The sequence below is a fragment of the Poecilia reticulata genome, chromosome 7, assembly GCF_904066995.2.
Source record: "Poecilia reticulata chromosome 7, P_reticulata-male-v2, whole genome shotgun sequence".
Classification (NCBI taxonomy): domain Eukaryota; kingdom Metazoa; phylum Chordata; class Actinopteri; order Cyprinodontiformes; family Poeciliidae; genus Poecilia; species Poecilia reticulata.
In genome coordinates this window covers 30,858,200-30,879,082 of record NC_088836.1, presented here as the reverse complement: position 1 = coordinate 30,879,082, position 20,883 = coordinate 30,858,200, and the positions used below count along the sequence as shown (strand labels likewise).

The following is a 20,883-nucleotide window of genomic DNA, read 5'->3' as shown; positions in this document are numbered from 1 at the left end:
CGTCAAACTTCAGCTCTCTGCTATTTCAGGTGCTGCAGAAACCGCTACTTATAAATGCTTTTGTATTGTGTAGTAATACGAGTAGAATAATTGTACCCTGTAGGGATTTAAAAAATGCTGTACACAGATAGTTAGGCAGGTATTTCTGTAATCTGCATCATCTCCTGTTTGGCTGCAGGTAGCAAATTGTTTAAAAATGCATCACTAGTGGCTTCACAATGTATTTGTGCAGCATTTTCACTGAAATAATGAGAGCGAGTGTTAGGAGCCTGAAATCATCCCAACAGCCACCAGCTATCAAAAGCGCAGTACTGGGTGCAGCTCTGTTCATCTTCTTGTTCTAAGTGTTTCACCCCAAGGCAGCTGTTTGCACCCATAGTAGATAAATACAAAAGGCTTTAAAACAAATTCTACAACAGTCTTTCGTTACACTATAAACAGAAAAAGCTACTTTTATTTTTTATATATTTGTTCTTTGAAAAGGAAAATTTGAAAAGGCATCAAAGCCACATATGCTGCAGTGTGTAATTTTTATAAAAATATAATTTTTACATATTTGTTGAAACTATCAAGATGTCGTGACAGTATGATATGAGACAAAATATAATCTGTGCATAAACCAGCTCCTCTGCCTCTTCCCAATGCTATCCAGAGCCAGGAGGAGGGTCTTAGTGTTGTCAATCACCCTCTGTGTGGAGCTGCTTATCGCTCTTCCAAAGAGGATTGGAGGGAAGCTGGTACATCCCGTCATGATTGCTAAAGATAGTTAGCATAGGCACTGAAGACAACAGATAAACAGTTTTTCTGTAATGGTGAGTTGTTTCTCTGCTATTAATACATTTAGCAACAAGTGCATGAGGATGATTGGCAGCTCTAAGACCCCCACCCCTCCTGGCCCAGTTATCTGCTGTAGTTTTAAGTTATCAGTTGTGATTGTGGAAGGTCGATGGAGTACCTGGAGAGAACCCATGAATGCACAGGGAGAACATGCAAGCTCCGTGTTGGAAGACCTGCATGGAGTGGAAGTAGATTTCTTCCACTCCATATAAATTTATAGAAATGTATATGACCTACTTGTTATGTCTGGTAAAAAAAATAAAAATAAAACTGTCAGTGTAATGCACAGTAAACGTGTACATATTGCATGTCTATTTCCATGAACAGTGAAAAGACTGATCTCTAAATCTCCTTCAGAGTAAGTAAGAAGCAACAGAAAGCAAAAGCAGAGAGTTTAGGAAAAGCTGGTTTGATTACAATGAGGCCTGGAGTGTTCAACATTCACTGAGTTCATTAATCTGTTTGCTGTAATGACATAACGTCCAACCTGGGATGAAAAGTAAAGTCTTTTTTAACTAAAATCCCATAAAGAGAAAGGCCTTTGAAAATCACCTTAGGCTGTATGGTAAAGAGAATTGGATATGACACTCGTCTCTGCACAAATACACATTTAAAAGGGGAATTTTGAGCTGTATAATTTGTGTGTTTTATCAGAGAAGAGAGAATGGATGTTATCAGTCGTTGGTGGAGTTTCCTCTCGGACAGGAAGTGGACTTCCTTCGCTTCCTGCTCTCTCTTCATGCCCACAGTGTTTGTGTGTGTGTTGAGGGGTCTCAGCAGAGTAGACAATCAGTGTAGAAGCAGAAAAGGGCATATATGACACGCAATAAATGAACTCAGACTTATAGGAACAAAGAGGCAGAAAACGGTAGAACAACTGAGAGACAGGAGCCACAACATCTGAGAGGAAACTGTAAGAAGGATCCGGACTTTCTGACCCAGAACAGAGCCGCCACGATGGACTACGAACCAAAGAAACCAAAGAAGGTATATAAACTTATCTTATTTTAAGTTTTTTTTTTTTTTTATTAATATCTTGAGGCTACTCTTTCCAAACGGAAACTGTTTTGATGTTGGAAACTTGTTGATTTTGCTTAAAATTGCCCAAAATAATAGAGCGTAACCTGAAAGCAACAGAAACAACAGAGAGTTTGAGTCCAAGACTTCCTGGATTGATTCATGTCTTTTTTATATTAGCAGCCATGTTTTCACTCATACTCTCTATGAACTAATATCTGCCAGTATGAACTCTTTTATTTTCTTACAAAATTATGATGTGCAGTTTTTTAAATGCACAGAATAGATTGGTTACATTTTGTCTCTTTGTCATCAAAACACTTTTTTAAAGACATTTTATAGTAATGATAAAAATGTTTCCTCTACAGTCATATTCATTCTGATGAGACTCAGATTAAAAGTACCTTTTGTATAATAAAGCATGTTTTTTTACTGGTCTGATGTAATATTCTATTTTTAAATGTTAAGTTTTTATTGCTTGTAAGTGGAAAATCCTCATAATTAACAGAAATAAAGGCTGGAAAACACCAGTCTGTAATTAATCTATAAAACCTGTTTCACTTTATGATAAAATACCTGAAATAGATCAACTTTTCAATAATATTCTAATTAACTGAATTGGTCTGTATGTAAATGTAGACATTTGAGTATTTAATATTCTCTGGATACAATGGTAAATATTCTTATTTAATTCAGTTCAGATCGTTGATATGGTGTCAAATCACAACAAATGTCATGTAAATTTAGGATAAACAGGTGTAATTTATACCCTGGTACAAATCATGAAGTCAGATTAATAATCCAGTACATTGCAATTACACTTTTATAGTTCAGTGATATAACATAATCAAGAATATGGTGACAGTTGACAGAAAATGGCATCATATTTAACGCCAGAACATCAGAGGATTTGTCTGTTTTTCTTCCCAGACTTTCGTTTCACCCATTAAGCGTCTGGTCTGGTCCAGATCTGGCCGCAGGGCCGTAGACCGCGGCAGCGTTTACCGCCGGCCGCTCCACACCGTCCCCCTCTACCCACCGGATTACCTCATCCACCCTGAGCGGCTCATCTTTGATTACGTGGAAAAGGAAGTGAAGGTAAGAAACGATGATGAAGAACAGAACTGAAACGGTAAAAAAAGAAGCTTGAACCTGCTTAATGTTTGACCTCTTCTCTTAGTTCCTGGGTCACCTGACCTGGGTGTCAGTTTCATTAAATCCATCAAGCAGGGATGAACTTCTGCAGCTGCTGGACACAGCCAGGGTTGGTAGTTTTTACTTATCTATAACTCATTAACCTAAATGGTTTTTTTTTTTTTATTAACTTAAGCTTTAGTCGACAGTTAATGATCAACTGCAGAAACTCCTACAGCTTTCCAGCATAGTGCAGTGATATAAGAATAAAACGGCTCTGATCTTATTCCACAGTTTGGAAGATACTTTACTACAGATTCAGGTCAGATTGCACTGGGATGTTTTGGGTTTTTTTCCACATCCATCCATCCATCCATTCACTCATCCATCCATCCATCCATCCATCCATCCATCCATCCATCCATTCACTCATCCATCCATCCATCCATCCATCCATCCATCCATTCACTCATCCATCCATCCATCCATCCATCCATCCATCCATCCATCCATCCATCCATCCATCCATCCATCCATTCACTCATCCATCCATCCATCCATCCATCCATTCACTCATCCATCCATCCATCCATCCATCCATCCATCCATCCATTCACTCATCCATCCATTCACTCATCCATCCATCCATCCATCCATCCATCCATCCATCCATTCACTCATCCATCCATCCATCCATCCATCCATCCATCCATCCATCCATCCATCCATCCATCCATCCATCCATTCACTCATCCATCCATCCATCCATCCATCCATCCATCCATCCATCCATTCACTCATCCATCCATCCATCCATCCATCCATCCATCCATCCATCCATCCATTCATCCATCCATCCATTCACTCATCCATCCATCCATCCATCCATCCATCCATCCATCCATCCATCCATTCACTCATCCATCCATCCATCCATCCATCCATCCATCCATCCATCCATCCATCCATCCATTCACTCATCCATCCATCCATCCATCCATCCATCCATCCATCCATCCATCCATCCATTCACTCATCCATCCATCCATCCATCCATCCATCCATCCATCCATTCACTCATCCATCCATCCATCCATCCATCCATCCATCCATCCATCCATCCATCCATCCATCCATCCATCCATCCATCCATCCATCCATCCATCCATCCATCCATCTATCTATCTATCTATCTTATCCGGGGTCGAGTCGCGGGGCAAGCAGCTTCAGAAGGGAGGCCCAGACTTCCCTCTCCCCAGCCACTTCTTCCAGCTCCTCCAGGGAATCCCAAGGCGTTCCCAGGCCAGCCGAGAGACATAATCCCTCCAGCGTGTCCTGGGTCTTCCCCGAGGCCTCCTCCCGGTGGGACGTGCCCGGAACATCTCACCAGGGAGGCGTCCAGGAGGCGTTCCACGTCCCAAGAGCCAGCTTCTGCAGCCGAGAATCAGACCGCCAGGGTCCCCTCCCTCGGCTGCCGCCCATAGCACAATGCACCCGACCCCTTTGGCCCCTCCGACAGGTGGTGAGCCCATCGGAAGGGGGACTCACGTCTCCTCTTCGGGCTGAGCCCGGCCAGGCTCCGTGGGTAAAAGCCCGGTCTCCAGGCGCTCGCCATCGTGCCCCACCTCCAGGCCTGGCTCCAGAGTGGGGCCCCGGTGACCTGCGTCCAGGCGAGGGGAAATTAAGTCCAAAGTTTGTGTCCATCGTAAGGGGTCTTCGGGCTGCGCTTTGTCTGGTTTTTTCCACAATACTTTGAATTTCAGTCTCTCTATAGATTTCTACACCTCCACCATCAGTTTCAGCCTTGCTGTGGAGGAGAAAACAATATTTAAATCAGACACAGGAAGGGTTGCAGGTTACATATATTGATGTAATTAAGTGTATTCATTTCTGAATTGTAAAGCGATTTGTGTGGATAGAGAAATTATGCACAAAGTTCAGAATTTGTTCTTCACTCTGAGCTGATTACGCCAACGCTCTGACGTTGATTTAGTTTTCATTGTAAACCTTATCTGCTTCTGCAGCAGCATATTTTCCAGTTTTTATCATCGATAAATGAATCTAGCATTTAAAATTCACAACTTTGCTGTATTGGTTTCCCAGCAACCAGCAAAGCTAATCCAACCATGACCTTTCAACTTCCTGGAAGAAATACTGTAGGAATGTTGACGTAGCATTCTTTAGCATTGAGATGCTTTCCTTACCAAAACTTTGCAAAGACCCTCATCGTTCTGGCTGATTTATCACATAATGTTGCCATTTTAACGATAATAGAGTCTAAGTTTTGACTCTGTTCGTCATTAGCAGCTGAAGGTGCTGCCACTGAAGACGAGCGTCGATCAGGACTGCATACTGAGTCTGTCTGCTCGCTGTCTGCTGCTGACATGGAGAAACAACGAGAAGCTGCTGATGAGGATTCCCACACATGAAATCGCTGCTGCCTCCTACCTGCGAGATGACGCACTGCACCTGCTGGTTCTCAAGACAGGTGAGGCAAATGTGACTGATGTCACAGTATGGATTAGAGCCCCATCCCCAAACCATCGGAGGCCTTCAATAAATACTTGGATTTTAACACGGACTGGACTGATTTTGTCAAATATTAGAGAGTACTGTATGACAGCGTATTAGGGTTATACAAAAAATAAGTAAATTTCCCAGAAAAAAACTTTGAGACTAATCACAGAAAGTTTACAAACTTGGAAATTTTGAAGCTTGAAAAGTCAAAAATTTGCGAGAAGAAAACTCAGAAATTTTCTAGAAAAAAACACATTTTTGATGCAAAAGTTGAAAAATGCAAAAATTAGAAAATTTCTGCAGAAGTTTTTTTTTTCTATCTACAATTGCTCTGATATTACTGTCATGATATTGTAACAAACAGATGGATTTTGTTTCAAAATGCACATCCTGTAGGTCTAAATGTGGATTCCGTGGTTGCTGACGATGACAGCCTGGACAGGAGGAAAACACAAGGCATCGACGGGCGACGACAAACCATGAGCTGCAACGCCGAGTCGCGACCAGCAGGGGGCACGATGGAGCGCAGACACACCATCTGTGGAGTTGACTGGAGGCCATCGCTCTCCAGAAGTAACCATGACAAAAACCAAAATGTGGAGAGAGGAGGTGGCGAGAAGGCAGGGGGAGGAAGCTTAGAGAGAAGGAGAGTCGGCGGCAGCTGGGAGAGGAGGCAGCAAACCAGAAAAACCGGTGGGAGCTGGGAGAACCGCAGAGCGAGACCAATGAGTGGGAACTGGGGGGTGGGAGGTGGAGGAGGGAGCTGGGAGAAGAGGCATGGAGGGGGTGGAGGGGCGGGCAGCTGGGAAAGGAGGCATGGAGGCGGTGGAGGGAGCTTGGAGCGGCGGCAGGCCTGCACTGGAAGCTGGGAAAGAGGGAAAAGCTACGGCAGCTGGGAGAGACGGAACTACAATCCGCTGGAACCCACACCCTGTCCTGATGCCTACTGCAACCTGGTCATCCTGGCGATGGAGAACAGGGTGAGTGTCTTCCCTGGAAGGCAGAGCAACCCTGATGATGCTAATTAGTCCACATAAACACAGATTTATGTGTAAACTAATCATCTGAACCTTGGTGTTTATGTGCAGGACGCTGCAGAGGAGTATTGCTCCCTCATTTGCCAGATGCTCCAGATCATCTACGGCCATCAGACCATTGAATGTGTTGACAGGGCTGGATTTCACCACACCATGCCAGATCGATACTGGCTCCAAAGGAGTGAGTGTCGCAAAGTTAAAAGAAATAAAGGCTTGAAATATTTCACTCTCTGTGTCATAAATCTACATGTAAGTTATGCATTTCACTTTCTGAAATGAGTGACAAAAATCACATTTGAGATGTACTTTCCTCTTCTTATGTAAGACATTTGGGAAGACCCGGTTCATTCACACCATTCCTGTTTAATTGGCTTTAATTCAAATCCAGTTCATTTTCCTAGAAATCTGGTTCGTTTGTGGAGGTGTGAATGCGTAACTGATGTGATGTGAACCAAAAGAATGAACTCTGGTCTGTCTTTCTGTGTCTCTGAAAGTTCAGATCAACAAAAAACAGAACAAAAAAAATGCAAATATTGATTACCCTACAAAAAAAACCTAGTCAATAACCCAATTAAATAAAGTAATCCTAAAATGATTTTAACAGACTTCAGAGTAATGCAGTAAAGAATAAAGATTAAAACTTGAAACATTAAGACTTTACTGTATCTCTGTACAGGTGACAGCTGCCTGACTGACATGTCCTACAGTTATGATCTAGAGTTTAGCTGCTGCAGCTCTTTGTAAGTAACATGGCTGTAGAACAATAACTACTACTGCTTTCTGTATGTTTATATATGATGTAGTTCTTTTATAATATTGCTGCAATCCTCTAAGAAGCCAGTGTCCTTCTGTCTCTGTAAGCGACGGCTCCCAGGAGGCTTTTGAGCTCTACTACAGTGAGACGTACAGCGAGAGCTCGTCTATCTCGCTGCAGGACTCCCATCGCAGCCTGGCATCAACCAGTGATGGAGCAGACAGCAACCCCGCCCTGCTGCTGATGCAGGAGTACATGATTACAGTGAGTGTGGACAACAATCGCAATCTTCACAAGCAGAACATGAAGCTAAGCGGAATGGGTTTGGCTCCAATAAGTTTTGAAAGTGAATCTGAATCCCCAGCATATCAATCAATCAATCAATCAAATTTTATTTGTATAGCACATTTCAGCAGCAAGGCATTTCTAAGTGCTTTACATAATTAAAATAAAAACAGCATGTGACATTAAATAAACAGTGAGAAAGAGAAAGAGATTAAAAAATCAACAAAAAAAAAACATTAAAACCCGCACCCCTTTAGGACTTCAGTTAAACGTCGTTTAACTGGGATTCTAACCCTCAGGGACTTTAGTCAAAAACACCGTTTAAAAAGGACTCCAACCTCTAGGTTTTTAGTTGAAATTCCGTCAACTGGGACTCTAAACCCCGTAGAACTTTAGTTAAACGTCGGTTAACTGGGATTCTAACCCTCAGGGACTTTAGTCAAAAACACAGTTTGACAAGGACTGCAACCTCTAGGTTTTTAGTTGAAACTCCGTCAACTGGGACTCTAAACCCCGTAGAACTTTAGTTAAACGTCGGTTAACTGGGATTCTAACCCTCGGGGACTTTAGTCAAAAACACAGTTTAAAAAGGACTCCAACCTCTAGGTTTTTAGTTGAAACTCCGTCAACTGGGACTCTAAACCCCGTAGAACTTTAGTTAAACGTCGGTTAACTGGGATTCTAACCCTCAGGGACTTTAGTCAAAAACACAGTTTGACAAGGACTGCAACCTCTAGGTTTTTAGTTGAAACTCCGTCAACTGGGACTCTAAACCCCGTAGAACTTTAGTTAAACGTCGGTTAACTGGGATTCTAACCCTCAGGGACTTTAGTCAAAAACACCGTTTGACAAGGACTGCAACCTCTAAGTTTTTAGTTGAAACTCCGTCAACTGGGACTCTAAACCCCGTAGAACTTTAGTTAAACGTTGTTTAACTGGGACGTTTTCCGGGGGGCTTTACATCATTAAAACGTAGAAAAGAAATAAAAAGAAATTAAAAACATGAAAGACATAAAAACATGGAAGACATCAAAACCCGCACTCTAACCCTAATTTAGCCATAAGCAACTCTAAACAGGTGGGTTTTAAGTTGAGATTTAAAGGCACCCAGTGTTTCAGCTGTTTTACAGTTTTCTGGAAGTTTGTTCCAAATCTGTGGTGCATAGAAACTGAATGCTGCTTCTCCTCGTTTGGCCATTTCATATAAAGTAAATAAACCCCTGTGTGTGTTTATGTGCAGCTGAGGAACAAGCTGAATCCTCTGGAGCTGCAGCAGTTTGCAGTCCTGCTGAGAGAGTACAGGCTGGGTTCAAACATCGACCACTTCTGCTCCGAACTGCTGCAGCTGTATGGAGACGAGCGCAAATTCCTGCTGCTGGGTGAGAGACCGAGACGGAGTTGTTGTTTTCTTTTATCTGGATCCTCATCGGTTGCAGTTCTCCGCATCTACTCTTCCTGAGGTGCCCAGATTCAACATGAACAACTAAAAATACTGAACATGCCTAGATTACATAACACACGCAGAATAAAAGTGACTGCAAAAATAAACAAATAAAAATACATGCATATTACATACATTCAAAATATAAGTAACTACAAAATAAACAAATACAAAACAGAGGCCATAAGTTCAGACAAATGAATTATACTATGACAAATATGTCAAGCATCACATATATGAGAAAACATACACAGTCAACACAATAAAGGGAAAAGAAGAATCATTCAGTATAGTTGTTTATTTCCTTAAAGTTGTTCAAAATTCATTCTTCTGATGTGTCTCCAATATATTTTTCTGCTAAGGTGGACATACCTCTAAATAAAGCCGACATCTTCATAATTCAATATGAATCATGCTGACATCTGCGTTAAAAACAGCTACAGGTGAATTAAGACCTGAAACCTCAAATTTAATATATAAAACCAGGTGCAGTTTCACAGAAGGATGTATACAAAGCAAAATATGTAAATATTTCAGTTGAGATGCTAGGATGCTATTAAAAAGTACACAAAGAGAGAAAAAGATTGTAATGTAGATTATTTTCTTCCACATTCTGTTATTCAAGAATGAATTGTTGGACTAAGACTGAACATTTTAATGTATTAATGGTGGAAATACAACATTATTTTGGGAAAGTCTGTTTTTTCAGAAAAGTTTAATTCCCTGTGAAATGTTCTTGTCTTGGAATCCTGGTTTGTTTCATTTGGGCCCATTAACATGCTCATCCTTTGGTTCTTCAGGCATGCGGCCGTTTATTCCAGACAAAGATGTCGGCGTGTTCGAGGAGTTCCTTGAAAGCATCGGGATCCGAGAGGGCGGGATTTTAACCGACAGCTTTGGACGAATTAAACGCAGCATGAGCAACACCTCGGCCACAGCCATGAGAGGGTACGTGGAAATGGAAGTGAAAAGTTTATTTTCAATAATTCAGTTCATGATTGATTCATCACACAAAAAGTGATCTATTTTAAATAAGAGCTTATTTCTGTTTAGGTTGATGATTATAACAAATGAAAACACAAATTGTTGTCTCTCTGTAACAAAAATTATATTACATGACACCAAAAGACATTTTTAATACTGAAACTGACCTAAACTATTTTAGAGAAGACTGCTGACTTGACAGTTAGTCAGAATTTTAAGCTTCAATAAAACATTCAAACTTATTTTAACAAAAAAATGAGTGGGGAAAAGAAAAAGGTGATATTTGACTTAATTTCCGCTACGGCCTTTAAGAACAAATTTTAAATATAAATACATAAAACTGGAGAAAATATGGAGTTGTTTTGGTAAATGTGTACTTAAGGAACAGTGAGAATGGAGGCCTTGAAAAGATTGTGAGTCAATCAGTGTGGATTCACAAGGCGTGGACTGAAATCCCAGGCTAAATATGGAACAGACGGTACAATACATGCACAGATTTTGGTAACACTTTATTTGAAGGGGGTGAATAAGACTGTCATAAACATGTCATAAAACCTGACATGAACATGAATAAGCCTTCATGAATATTTATGACTGTTGTCATAAAGCATCATTTGGTAAATTATGACACTTTTAATACAAAGTTGACATTATTCAAAATGTCTTTGTCATGACAACTTGACATTAACCAATAAATCATTACTGATATAAATTTGTTATAAAAGTATTACTGATTGCACTTTAAAAATTAGGTAACTTTATGTTATTAAAGGTAAAGTTTAAACAGTAATGATTTATTGGTTAATGTCAAGTTGTCATAACAAAGACATTTTGAATAATGTCAACTTTGTATTAAAAGTGTCCTAATTTACCGAATGACGCTTTATGACAACAGTCATAAATATTCATGAGGCTTATTGATGTTCATGTCAAGTGTTATGTCATGTTTATTACAGTCTTATTCACCCCCTTCAAATAAAGTGTTACCCAGATTTTATTTCATAGGCTGACGTCTCACTAAGGAAACGTGTGTTTGGTTGATTATTTCTTTGTTTGGTTCTTGAAAAGCATGTTTGTTTCCTTTAAAATTGTGCCAGATTTTTATGTTTTGAGCAGAGTAGTTGGGTATGTGAAAAACGTCAGTTTTCTCTGCCAAACATAGATTTCCTTCATTTTATCTATGTTTAATTATTTTTATTTTTACAAGTAAAATAGATCAACATTTTGATGATCTTTACAGGATGCACCTGTAGTTTACTTTGGTTTTATTAGTTTATATCCTGCATTTTGTTTGATTTAGTTCTTCTATCTATACAAAAACCTGTCAGCAAGATAACTATGGAGGACCAAAACCGACATAATAAAAAATAAAAGAATAAATATATAAATAAAAGAATAAATGTATAAACAAAAGAATAAATATAGATTTTGATAAAAAATAAAAGCATAAATATATTTTTGATAAGAAATAAAAGCATAAATATATATTTAGTTTTTCCTTTTCCTTACACGTGAATTTCCGTCAAGTAATGTATATATTTTCTTGTTCATTTCCCCTAAACATTTCTTATTATGTCAGTTTTGGTCCTCCAAAAATATATTTATGCTTTTATTTCTTATCAATATATATATATTTATTCTTTTATTTATAGATTTATTCTTTTATTTATAGATTTATTCTTTTATTTTTTTATTACGTCGGTTTTGGTCCTCCATAGATAACAGCCGTTCTTCTGTCAGTAGGTACGACAACGGCTCTCTACCAACAGGCTCTCAGGAATTTAACCGACGGATCACTGACATCACCCACGACATCCAGGCGCTGGGCTTCCAGGACACGCACGGAGACATCGAAGAGGAAGACTACTACCTCTGATGAAGGCAGAGAAGAAAAGACTTAAGAGAGAGATTTCCCAACAATTCTGTGTTTTCATTCACAGTAAAAAGGAACCAAAGTCAAATTGTATTTGTGCACAAACTTGGTGAATAAAGCTGATTTTGATTCTAAGTTAAAACAATTCTGTGTTTAGATCTATTTTGAAGTAAAAGTTCTTCATGAAAAACTAGCAACCATTTTGAGACGTGCAAAAAAACCAAAATAAATTCAGGAAGAACTACAGTAAAAACAAGACAAAATACACTACAGTTTTTGATAGAAATGCTAAATATTCCATATTCTACTTAGCTTTTTAATTCCGTTTATCTACCTGATCCTAATGAAGATCTGACTTAATAAAAACTGGATCTTATCATTTTTGTTTCATTCAACAATCAGTATTAAAAGGAACAGAAATTATCAGAAAATTCTCTTGGCAGCAAAATTGTGAACATTTTTATGTCTGCCTTTTGCAAATCTAAAATCTGTGTAGAAACAAATGTCTGTATTTAAGTTGTTGAATGTTTTAAAACAAAAGAGTTAGATGCAGTTTAACAGACACTACAAAATGAACATATTCGTCATTTCTTCAATGTTTAGTTTTAGTGAGTTTTGTCTGGCTTTACCCTAAAGATTTTGTTAAAGAAATTCAGTGTTTCAGAATTTTTACATTTTACTGGAAATTTGTTACAGATTAACATAAAAACAAAAGTACTCCTCTATGTTTGGTTGCAGAGGAGACCAAACAATTTGTCCAACGAAGTCAATAAGATACAGATTCTCACTAACTATCTTTACAAACGAAATCTAAAGTGCTGGGATGAGAAAAAAATGAGGAAAAACTAGTTTGTCCCATAGAAAAATCTTGAGCAAAAGCAGCAGGAAGCTAGGTCGCGCTCTTTATAATGGTTTACCGTTTGAAAGGCATGGTTTAATCACATTGGTTGGATGCCATGTGACACCCGTTCTTATTGGTTAAAATTAAATCAGATAATGTGACGACATGAACGCGATCAAAAACCAGGAAGTCCGCCTGTTCTAAAATAAGTTTCAACTTTTGTCTGTGTTTTTTCTCTTACGGGGTTCAACAGTCGTTGTAATGCATCACTTTTATAAGAAGGCACAGTATAGTTTCATGTTATCGATATTGGCTAATCGCTGGCACCGAGGACCAGCGCCCGGACGTACTGGCTTACGTCAACGTCGGCGCCATATTGTGAGGGGCATTTTTAAATACGCATAAAACAGTACAAGGCTGTCCTGTTTTATTGAGTAAAACTGTTATTTTGTTGTTGTGACACTGTACATTGATAAAACTACAATTACCTACATGACATTTATAACTAACACGTCTTTAATAAAATGTCATTGTCTTTTGAAAACGGATAAACTTTTATGATGTTAGTGATTTGCCAACATCCAATAAAACGAAGCCATAATATATTTTCAAAAAATGATTAATTAAAATGACGATAGAAGCCTGTGTGTGAATTAATACAGACACAATGCAGGACAGGCGCTGGTTTTTCCAGAGACCTCGTGGTGTGTCGTAACATTATCTGCCAATTTAATTTGATCTCAACCAATAGGAATACGTGTCATGTGACATCCAACCAATAGGATTAAGCCCTGCCCTGATAAGCCGGTATATAGGCACCGCCTGTCTTTCTTCTTTTTTATCAGTTTCCTCTCTTGCAACAGACTCTTAACAGTCTCTCCGTGGGAGAAAACTACTTTTTGTTCTTTTTCGTCATCCCAACGCTTCAGTTTTTGTGGAAACATGGTGAGTATGAAACTATAAATGCATCAGTCCGATTTTTTTCTTCTTAAAAATAATGGTCGTTTGTCGTCTCAGTTTGAGCTTAAACAATGGTTAAATCAGACATCGGTATTTGCATATTTAATTTTTTTTTCATGGCTTTGAACATAAGCTTTCTGACGGCAGGATATTTAAAAAATAAATGAATAAATAAATTAAAGTGCCCAGGCCTCCCTCAGCCGAAATGTAAGTTGAGTCATGGGCGTGTTTCCGGCTGTTCTTTGGCCTCTTTTCAGAGGCACGGAGCATGACGCATTCCTCTGTTTCAGCGCCTTTTTGAAGAGGCCTCCTGGGCCTCTGAAACCACAGTCCCTGCCTTTTGTGACAACGGCTTAATGCTCTCGGCTTCACTGCTTTTTCATGGTTGAACTGGCAGATTGTGTTGCCAAATTTTCATATTGACCCATTTGATCCGCTGCAGCTGTGCTGCTCTCTTCCACCACCCAACCCTAATGTGGAAAGAAAAAAGAAATGCATCTCATAGGGGTGTTTCTTTTCTTTGCTTAACGCCCCAAGTGATTATAGTCATCCGGTTCTGGTTTTTAGTTCCTCATACAAGCGCTTGTTTTTTTTTTTTTTCTTTCTTTTTTCCTGATAAGCGAGGTACAGTGTGCACACCATGTGACTTATGACCTTGAAGCTATTGACTATAATAGGACAAGACATGTGGCTTTCAGCATTCTTTAGAAATGAAACTTTTTACAAGACTTGGTGTTTTTTTTTCCTCCCAGCGTGAATGTATCTCAGTGCACGTCGGTCAGGCCGGTGTTCAGATCGGCAATGCCTGCTGGGAGCTCTACTGCCTGGAGCATGGGATCCAGCCGGACGGACAGATGCCCAGTGACAAGACCATTGGAGGAGGAGATGACTCCTTCAACACCTTCTTCAGTGAGACCGGAGCAGGGAAGCACGTCCCCAGAGCCGTTTTTGTAGACTTGGAGCCCTCTGTCATCGGTAAGCTTGTCTATTTATGATTAATTTTATGGTTTGTGATTAATTTTATAACTCATGATGATGTAAATGTCTTTTCCAGATGAGGTTCGCTCTGGGACCTACCGCCAGCTGTTCCACCCAGAGCAGCTGATCACTGGGAAGGAAGATGCTGCCAACAACTACGCCAGAGGACACTACACCATTGGCAAAGAGATCATCGACCTGGTTCTGGACAGGATCCGCAAGCTGGTGGGTGAATTCAGACACGGAGCTATTCAATTTGTTTTCAAAATGTTTAATTTGGAAGAGAATATTTGCATGGAGGTTTTAATTGCCTTATTGTAAGAACAGTGGAATATAGTCTGGTAACATGCAACGTTCTCTGTTTGTATCCTCAGTCTGACCAGTGCACAGGCCTGCAGGGCTTCCTGGTCTTCCACAGCTTCGGTGGAGGAACCGGTTCTGGCTTCACCTCCCTGCTGATGGAGCGTCTCTCTGTTGACTATGGAAAGAAGTCCAAGCTGGAGTTTTCCGTTTACCCAGCTCCCCAGGTGTCCACTGCGGTTGTGGAGCCCTACAACTCCATCCTGACCACCCACACCACCCTGGAGCACTCCGACTGTGCCTTCATGGTGGACAACGAGGCCATCTACGATATCTGCCGCAGGAACCTGGACATCGAACGCCCCACCTACACCAACCTGAACAGGCTGATCAGTCAGATCGTGTCCTCCATCACTGCGTCTCTCCGTTTTGATGGTGCCCTGAATGTTGATCTGACTGAGTTCCAGACCAACTTGGTGCCATACCCTCGTATCCACTTCCCTCTGGCCACCTATGCCCCAGTGATATCTGCAGAGAAGGCTTACCATGAGCAGCTCACGGTAGCTGAGATCACAAATTCCTGCTTCGAGCCAGCCAATCAGTTGGTGAAATGTGACCCTCGCCACGGCAAGTACATGGCCTGCTGCCTCTTGTACCGTGGCGATGTGGTGCCCAAAGATGTGAATGCTGCCATTGCCACCATCAAAACCAAACGGTCCATCCAGTTTGTGGACTGGTGTCCCACTGGTTTCAAGGTCGGCATCAACTACCAACCACCAACTGTGGTTCCTGGTGGTGACCTCGCCAAGGTCCAGAGGGCTGTGTGCATGCTGAGCAACACCACTGCCATTGCAGAGGCCTGGGCTCGGCTGGATCACAAGTTTGACCTGATGTACGCCAAGCGTGCGTTCGTCCACTGGTATGTGGGTGAGGGAATGGAGGAGGGAGAGTTCTCCGAGGCCAGGGAGGACATGGCAGCTCTGGAGAAGGATTACGAGGAGGTTGGTGCTGATAGCATGGGAGATGAGGATGAAGGAGAAGAATATTAAATGGCATTGTCTGTCTGTCTACACTTCTGAATGTTCAAAATAAAGATGTCTTGCTGCAGTAATTGTCCCTTTGATTTTATTCATTTTTTATGGTGGGCTGAAGTAACCATTTCTACACATCTCTAAGAATGGAAAAACATGACTTGATTTGACCACTTGGGGGGCAGAAATTCTCAGCAACTGTACAAACAAGTTTGTGTACATCTCATTCCTGTTGACCAAATCGTTCTGAGTAAGACGAAATATAGGAGAATTTAAACATGTTGCTGATTGAGATTATGACCCTTTCACTCTTAATGGCTTACAAGGATCCAGGATTCTTTGAGATGCTAACAGGAGCTGTACTGACATCACCATGGTGTCTGTAACAGTCTGGTGTTACCACTGTATTCATGTCTATGGTTACCACCACATCAGACTGGCACGGAAAAACAAGCGGCGCCAAGGAGCTAGATCACTAATGAATGTGAAACCACTAGGAGGAAGTTTGGACCCTACACACCTGTCCTGTTGCTGAAGTACAATAAAAGGCATCACTGTTTTGACTGGAGGAGCCAGGCAGCTGGACTGATACACATTTACCCAGAATGCATTGCAGTGTGAACAACACTGACATTCCTGACAGTATATATTTAAAATTCATAACTAAACATGTATTACTGCATTGTTTTTACACCTAAAATATTTCCCAAATAAGATCTATAACTCATGGTGGATCCCTTTAAAGAAACATTAGTCCTACCAACTCACCATACTTCACAGCTTGTGCTGACAAATTATATTGTGTAAAGAAATGCCACTACCTTATGAGTTCAGTTTAGCTGAGTACTCAAAACTTGAGGGACCAATTCATACAATGCTAAACTTTAAAACAATTACATTTCTGGGTTCAGAAGCAAAGATCAGCAATATAATCCCTAGCTCTTCATACATTGAGACAATGAAACCCCTTAAAGAAAACTCATGCTGGCTCTCAGGTTTAATTCTACTAAAACGGTGCTCTGCTCATCTAGAGTCCTATTTAACCTGGAGAAATGGTTGACTGCTGTATAAAGACCCTTCATAAAGAATAATACTAGGTTTCTATTTAGTACAGTTGCTAAGCTTAGTTATAACTGAGCCATCCATTCTTCATCCTCAGTAAGCGATGCAGCACTGACACTGTTGAATCTGATCTGAGGTTTATAAAAGTTTCATCAAAACCTTTGGACAAAATAACAACCAAATTAAAGTGTTGCCTTTTACTACTGCAACCATATTAGATATTAATCTGTCCTTAGTACTGCGGGTTTACATGGTAACTGTAATTAAACCTTTAGCAATTATTGTTTCAAACTTAAATTACAGGCATAATATTCCTTTCTTATCTAAACTGAGAAAATAGTTGCTAATCAAGTGTGTGAGCATCTAAACAGTACTGACATGTTTCAGAGCTCATCATGACACTGAAATAAAAAAGTTACAATTATTCTCTTGGCCTGAGGTAATGGATTTTGGGAGTGTTCTGGTGAACCATATCCCATATTCTGAGTCATATCAACTTAAGAAATATAGGATGGTTAATTGTGTTTTCAGAGACTTGGTTGAATTTTACATTTTAATCCTGCAGGGACTATCAATAGTTACTCTGTGTAGCCACAGGAGGGCAGCATGCTGCAAAACATAAAAGCAGAGAATTGGGCGATTTCTGATCATACCATTAAGATAACTGACATGTATGTCATGTACCAGACGCAATGCATTCATAGCATATTGGAAATAGGATTTTAGAATGAATACAAGACAAATAACTTTAAATCACAGAGATTTTATTCAGAACAAAGCCAAACTTGATCATTTCAGGAGTTTTATTCAAACGGCAAACATGATACTTTGATGGACGAACATCTCTGTTTGGAATGCATTCAAGAACACAGTGCATGTAATCACTTTCTGCTTTCCTGACTTCTCTGTGGTTCTTTTAATATTCTTCTCCTTCCTCCTCTCCCTCACCCTCAATGGAGTCGACTCCAACCTCCTCGTAATCCTTCTCCAGAGCTGCCATGTCCTCCCTGGCCTCGGAGAACTCTCCCTCCTCCATTCCCTCACCCACATACCAGTGGACGAACGCACGCTTGGCGTACATCAAGTCAAACTTGTGATCCAGCCGAGCCCAGGCCTCTGCAATGGCAGTGGTGTTGCTCAGCATGCACACAGCCCTCTGGACCTTGGCGAGGTCACCACCAGGAACCACAGTTGGTGGCTGGTAGTTGATGCCGACCTTGAAACCAGTGGGACACCAGTCCACAAACTGGATGGTGCGTTTGGTTTTGATGGTGGCAATGGCAGCATTCACATCTTTGGGCACCACATCGCCACGGTACAAGAGGCAGCAGGCCATGTACTTGCCGTGGCGAGGGTCACATTTCACCATCTGATTGGCCGGCTCGAAGCAGGCGTTTGTGATCTCTGCCACTGAGAGCTGCTCATGGTAAGCCTTCTCTGCAGAGATCACAGGGGCGTAGGTGGCCAGAGGGAAGTGGATACGAGGGTATGGCACCAAGTTGGTCTGGAACTCAGTCAGATCAACATTCAGGGCACCATCAAAACGGAGAGACGCAGTGATGGAGGACACGATCTGACCGATCAACCTGTTCAGGTTGGTGTAGGTGGGGCGTTCGATGTCCAGGTTCCTGCGGCAGATATCGTAGATGGCCTCGTTGTCCACCATGAAGGCACAGTCGGAGTGCTCCAGGGTGGTGTGGGTGGTCAGGATGGAGTTGTAGGGCTCCACAACAGCAGTGGACACCTGGGGAGCTGGGTAGATGGAGAACTCCAGCTTGGACTTCTTTCCATAGTCGACGGAGAGACGCTCCATCAGCAGGGAGGTGAAGCCAGAACCGGTTCCTCCACCGAAGCTGTGGAAGACCAGGAAGCCCTGCAGGCCTGTGCACTGGTCAGCCTGAGGATACAAATAAAGAAAAACATGGAATGTTGCACGTTACCAGATTACATTACACTGTTCTTACAATAAAGTGTTTAAAACTCTACTTTTAATATAAAATTTCCTACCATGTAGATGTTCTCTTCCAAATTAAACATTTTGAAAACAAATTGAATAGCTCCATGTCTGAATTCACCCACCAGTTTACGGATCCTGTCCAGAACCAGGTCGATGATCTCTTTGCCAATGGTGTAGTGTCCTCTGGCGTAGTTGTTGGCAGCATCTTCCTTCCCAGTGATCAGCTGCTCCGGGTGGAACAGCTGGCGGTAAGTTCCAGTGCGAACCTCATCTGAGCAGAAAATTAAATATCAAATTGGTTTAGGTTTACAGATTTTCCACAATAAATACCAAGTTTATTTGGTATCCCAGAAGTGATCTTGCTTACCGATGACAGTGGGCTCCAGGTCTACAAAAACGGCTCTGGGGACGTGCTTTCCTGCTCCGGTCTCACTGAAGAAGGTGTTGAAGGAGTCATCTCCTCCTCCAATGGTCTTGTCACTCGGCATCTGTCCGTCCGGCTGGATGCCGTGCTCCAGGCAGTAGAGCTCCCAGCAGGCATTGCCGATCTGAACACCGGCCTGACCGACGTGGATGGAGATGCACTCACGCTTTGAGAAAGAAAAATTTTTTTTAAATTAGGAGAATTTTAACAGTTTACTAAAACTATTTCATATTGATGAAGTAAATATAGACTTTTATAAACACCTGTGAGTGAAAGTAAAACAACTTATGTGATAAATATAACCATCATGACTAATCATTTTTGACATAAATTTTATTTTTCAGCTTTGAACCTGAGGTTTATGGGTAAAATGTCCTGGTAAATCAACTGAATAAGACTTCCGTTTGGGTTTGCTAATCTCGCGGCATTTTGTTACGCTTTTTTTTTTTTTTCCTTGCGCAATGCAGTTGTGTATGGAACTGCGTTGCTACGCAACAAACGCGTCACTCAGGCAACCGGTGATGTTTGTTTGAGCCCTTAAATTTACGTGAAAACTCTTAAATCTGATCGACTAGGGCTAACCTCGTTATCTTTTATGACCATATAGCATTAACGCTTATATCACCATTCAAAACCGCGGAGCTACACAGACTCTGTTCATCCTCGCTGATGCCATTAGGAACGAATCAGGAGTGTCCGTTACTCGTCTGCATTTTTAATGACCGACGCCACGCTGACTGTGCATTTAATCCGTTTTCAGTCCGGGTAAGGTTTCAGTGGGAGTGGGTCGTGTTCACTCTGGCTGCCACTAAATTACAGTCACAGCCTCCAGCTGTCACCTGGTGATGCTGACCGGGGTTTTAGTCGTGCCAAGGCGGCTGGGATAATAAAGCCTTCGTTATTCCCACTGTCCACCAAGGAGGGTGGGGTGAAGAGACTCTTTTGTCCAGACTGCCCGCCACGTCCCCATCCGAACCTCCAGGACCCCTCCCTCCATCAAACATGACATTTTGACCTTCGCTTTGTAACATAAATAATAAAGCGTTTGAGTCTGGAAAAAAATACAGTTAAATCCCTCAAAACTTCATTCATTATTGTAAATACACTTATTTTTACTGTGTAAATCAAATTATCTCCCTATACACCATCACTTAGACCTCAGTTATATCCTTTTTACAAAGCTGGTTAAAGGTTCTTACCATGTTGTTTCGCTGAAGTTGTGAAAGAGGATGGAAGAGTCTCCTCGGAAAAGGAGTCTTACAATTCGACAGTTATGGGGTCGATGTAAGAGATAATGGCGAACATGATGATGCCGGAGCTATATATGCGAGTAAAGCCCCGGCGCCGGCAGCTTCTCCACTCCTATTGGTCCATTCCCTGTCACTTTGTGGTTCGCAATGATTTCGCGGATTCCTATTGGACCATTGCGAAGCCAAGGAGAGTCTCCGCCC

At 41.2% G+C, this 20,883-nt stretch overlaps 3 protein-coding genes across 6 annotated transcripts; 2 read left to right on the top strand and 1 right to left on the bottom strand.

Annotated features, from left to right (window-relative positions):
* Positions 1-1,472: 1,472 nt before the first annotated feature.
* Positions 1,473-12,024, top strand: ccm2l (CCM2 like scaffold protein). 4 transcript variants are annotated; one of them, XM_017305690.2, is made up of 11 exons: positions 1,473-1,824; positions 2,785-2,952; positions 3,035-3,118; positions 5,296-5,476; positions 5,902-6,485; positions 6,594-6,723; positions 7,219-7,282; positions 7,404-7,560; positions 8,822-8,960; positions 9,823-9,970; positions 11,747-12,024. In XM_017305690.2, exons 1-11 carry the CDS (start codon positions 1,795-1,797, stop codon positions 11,880-11,882), a joined length of 1,821 nt encoding a protein of 606 aa, XP_017161179.1. In that variant the 5' UTR covers positions 1,473-1,794; the 3' UTR covers positions 11,883-12,024. The 4 variants fall into 4 exon arrangements, with proteins under 4 accessions (XP_017161179.1, XP_008412886.1, XP_081465436.1 ...); XM_008414664.3 differs by having other exon boundaries at positions 5,293-5,476; XM_008414665.3 differs by having other exon boundaries at positions 1,480-1,824; positions 5,293-5,476; positions 11,750-12,024.
* Positions 12,025-13,504: 1,480 nt separating this feature from the next.
* On the top strand, positions 13,505-16,065 carry LOC103467914 (tubulin alpha-1C chain). The gene is made up of 4 exons (XM_008414663.3): positions 13,505-13,665; positions 14,433-14,655; positions 14,735-14,883; positions 15,033-16,065. The coding sequence occupies exons 1-4, from the start codon at positions 13,663-13,665 to the stop codon at positions 16,005-16,007; spliced, it is 1,350 nt and encodes a 449-aa protein (XP_008412885.2). The 5' UTR covers positions 13,505-13,662; the 3' UTR covers positions 16,008-16,065.
* A 1,733-nt stretch (positions 16,066-17,798) lies between these two features.
* Positions 17,799-20,772, bottom strand: LOC103467923 (tubulin alpha-1A chain). The gene is made up of 4 exons (XM_081609308.1): positions 20,632-20,772; positions 19,376-19,598; positions 19,131-19,279; positions 17,799-18,948 (listed from the first exon to the last, which is right to left on the bottom strand). The coding sequence occupies exons 1-4, from the start codon at positions 20,632-20,634 to the stop codon at positions 17,968-17,970; spliced, it is 1,356 nt and encodes a 451-aa protein (XP_081465434.1). The 5' UTR covers positions 20,635-20,772; the 3' UTR covers positions 17,799-17,967.
* Between the last annotated feature and the right edge of the window lie 111 nt (positions 20,773-20,883).

Coding starts and splice junctions, on each gene's coding strand:
- ccm2l (XM_008414664.3), top strand. CDS start 1,795: ATGGACTACGAACCAAAGAAACCAAAGAAG. Junction 5,477..5,901: donor CCTGCTGGTTCTCAAGACAG/GTGAGGCAAATG, acceptor CACATCCTGTAG/GTCTAAATGTGGATTCCGTG. Junction 9,971..11,746: donor TCGGCCACAGCCATGAGAGG/GTACGTGGAAAT, acceptor TTCTTCTGTCAG/TAGGTACGACAACGGCTCTC.
- LOC103467914 (XM_008414663.3), top strand. Junction 14,656..14,734: donor CTTGGAGCCCTCTGTCATCG/GTAAGCTTGTCT, acceptor TGTCTTTTCCAG/ATGAGGTTCGCTCTGGGACC. Junction 14,884..15,032: donor TGGACAGGATCCGCAAGCTG/GTGGGTGAATTC, acceptor TTGTATCCTCAG/TCTGACCAGTGCACAGGCCT.
- LOC103467923 (XM_081609308.1), bottom strand. Junction 19,280..19,375: donor CCTGGAGCCCACTGTCATCG/GTAAGCAAGATC, acceptor TTTTCTGCTCAG/ATGAGGTTCGCACTGGAACT. Junction 18,949..19,130: donor TGGACAGGATCCGTAAACTG/GTGGGTGAATTC, acceptor TTGTATCCTCAG/GCTGACCAGTGCACAGGCCT.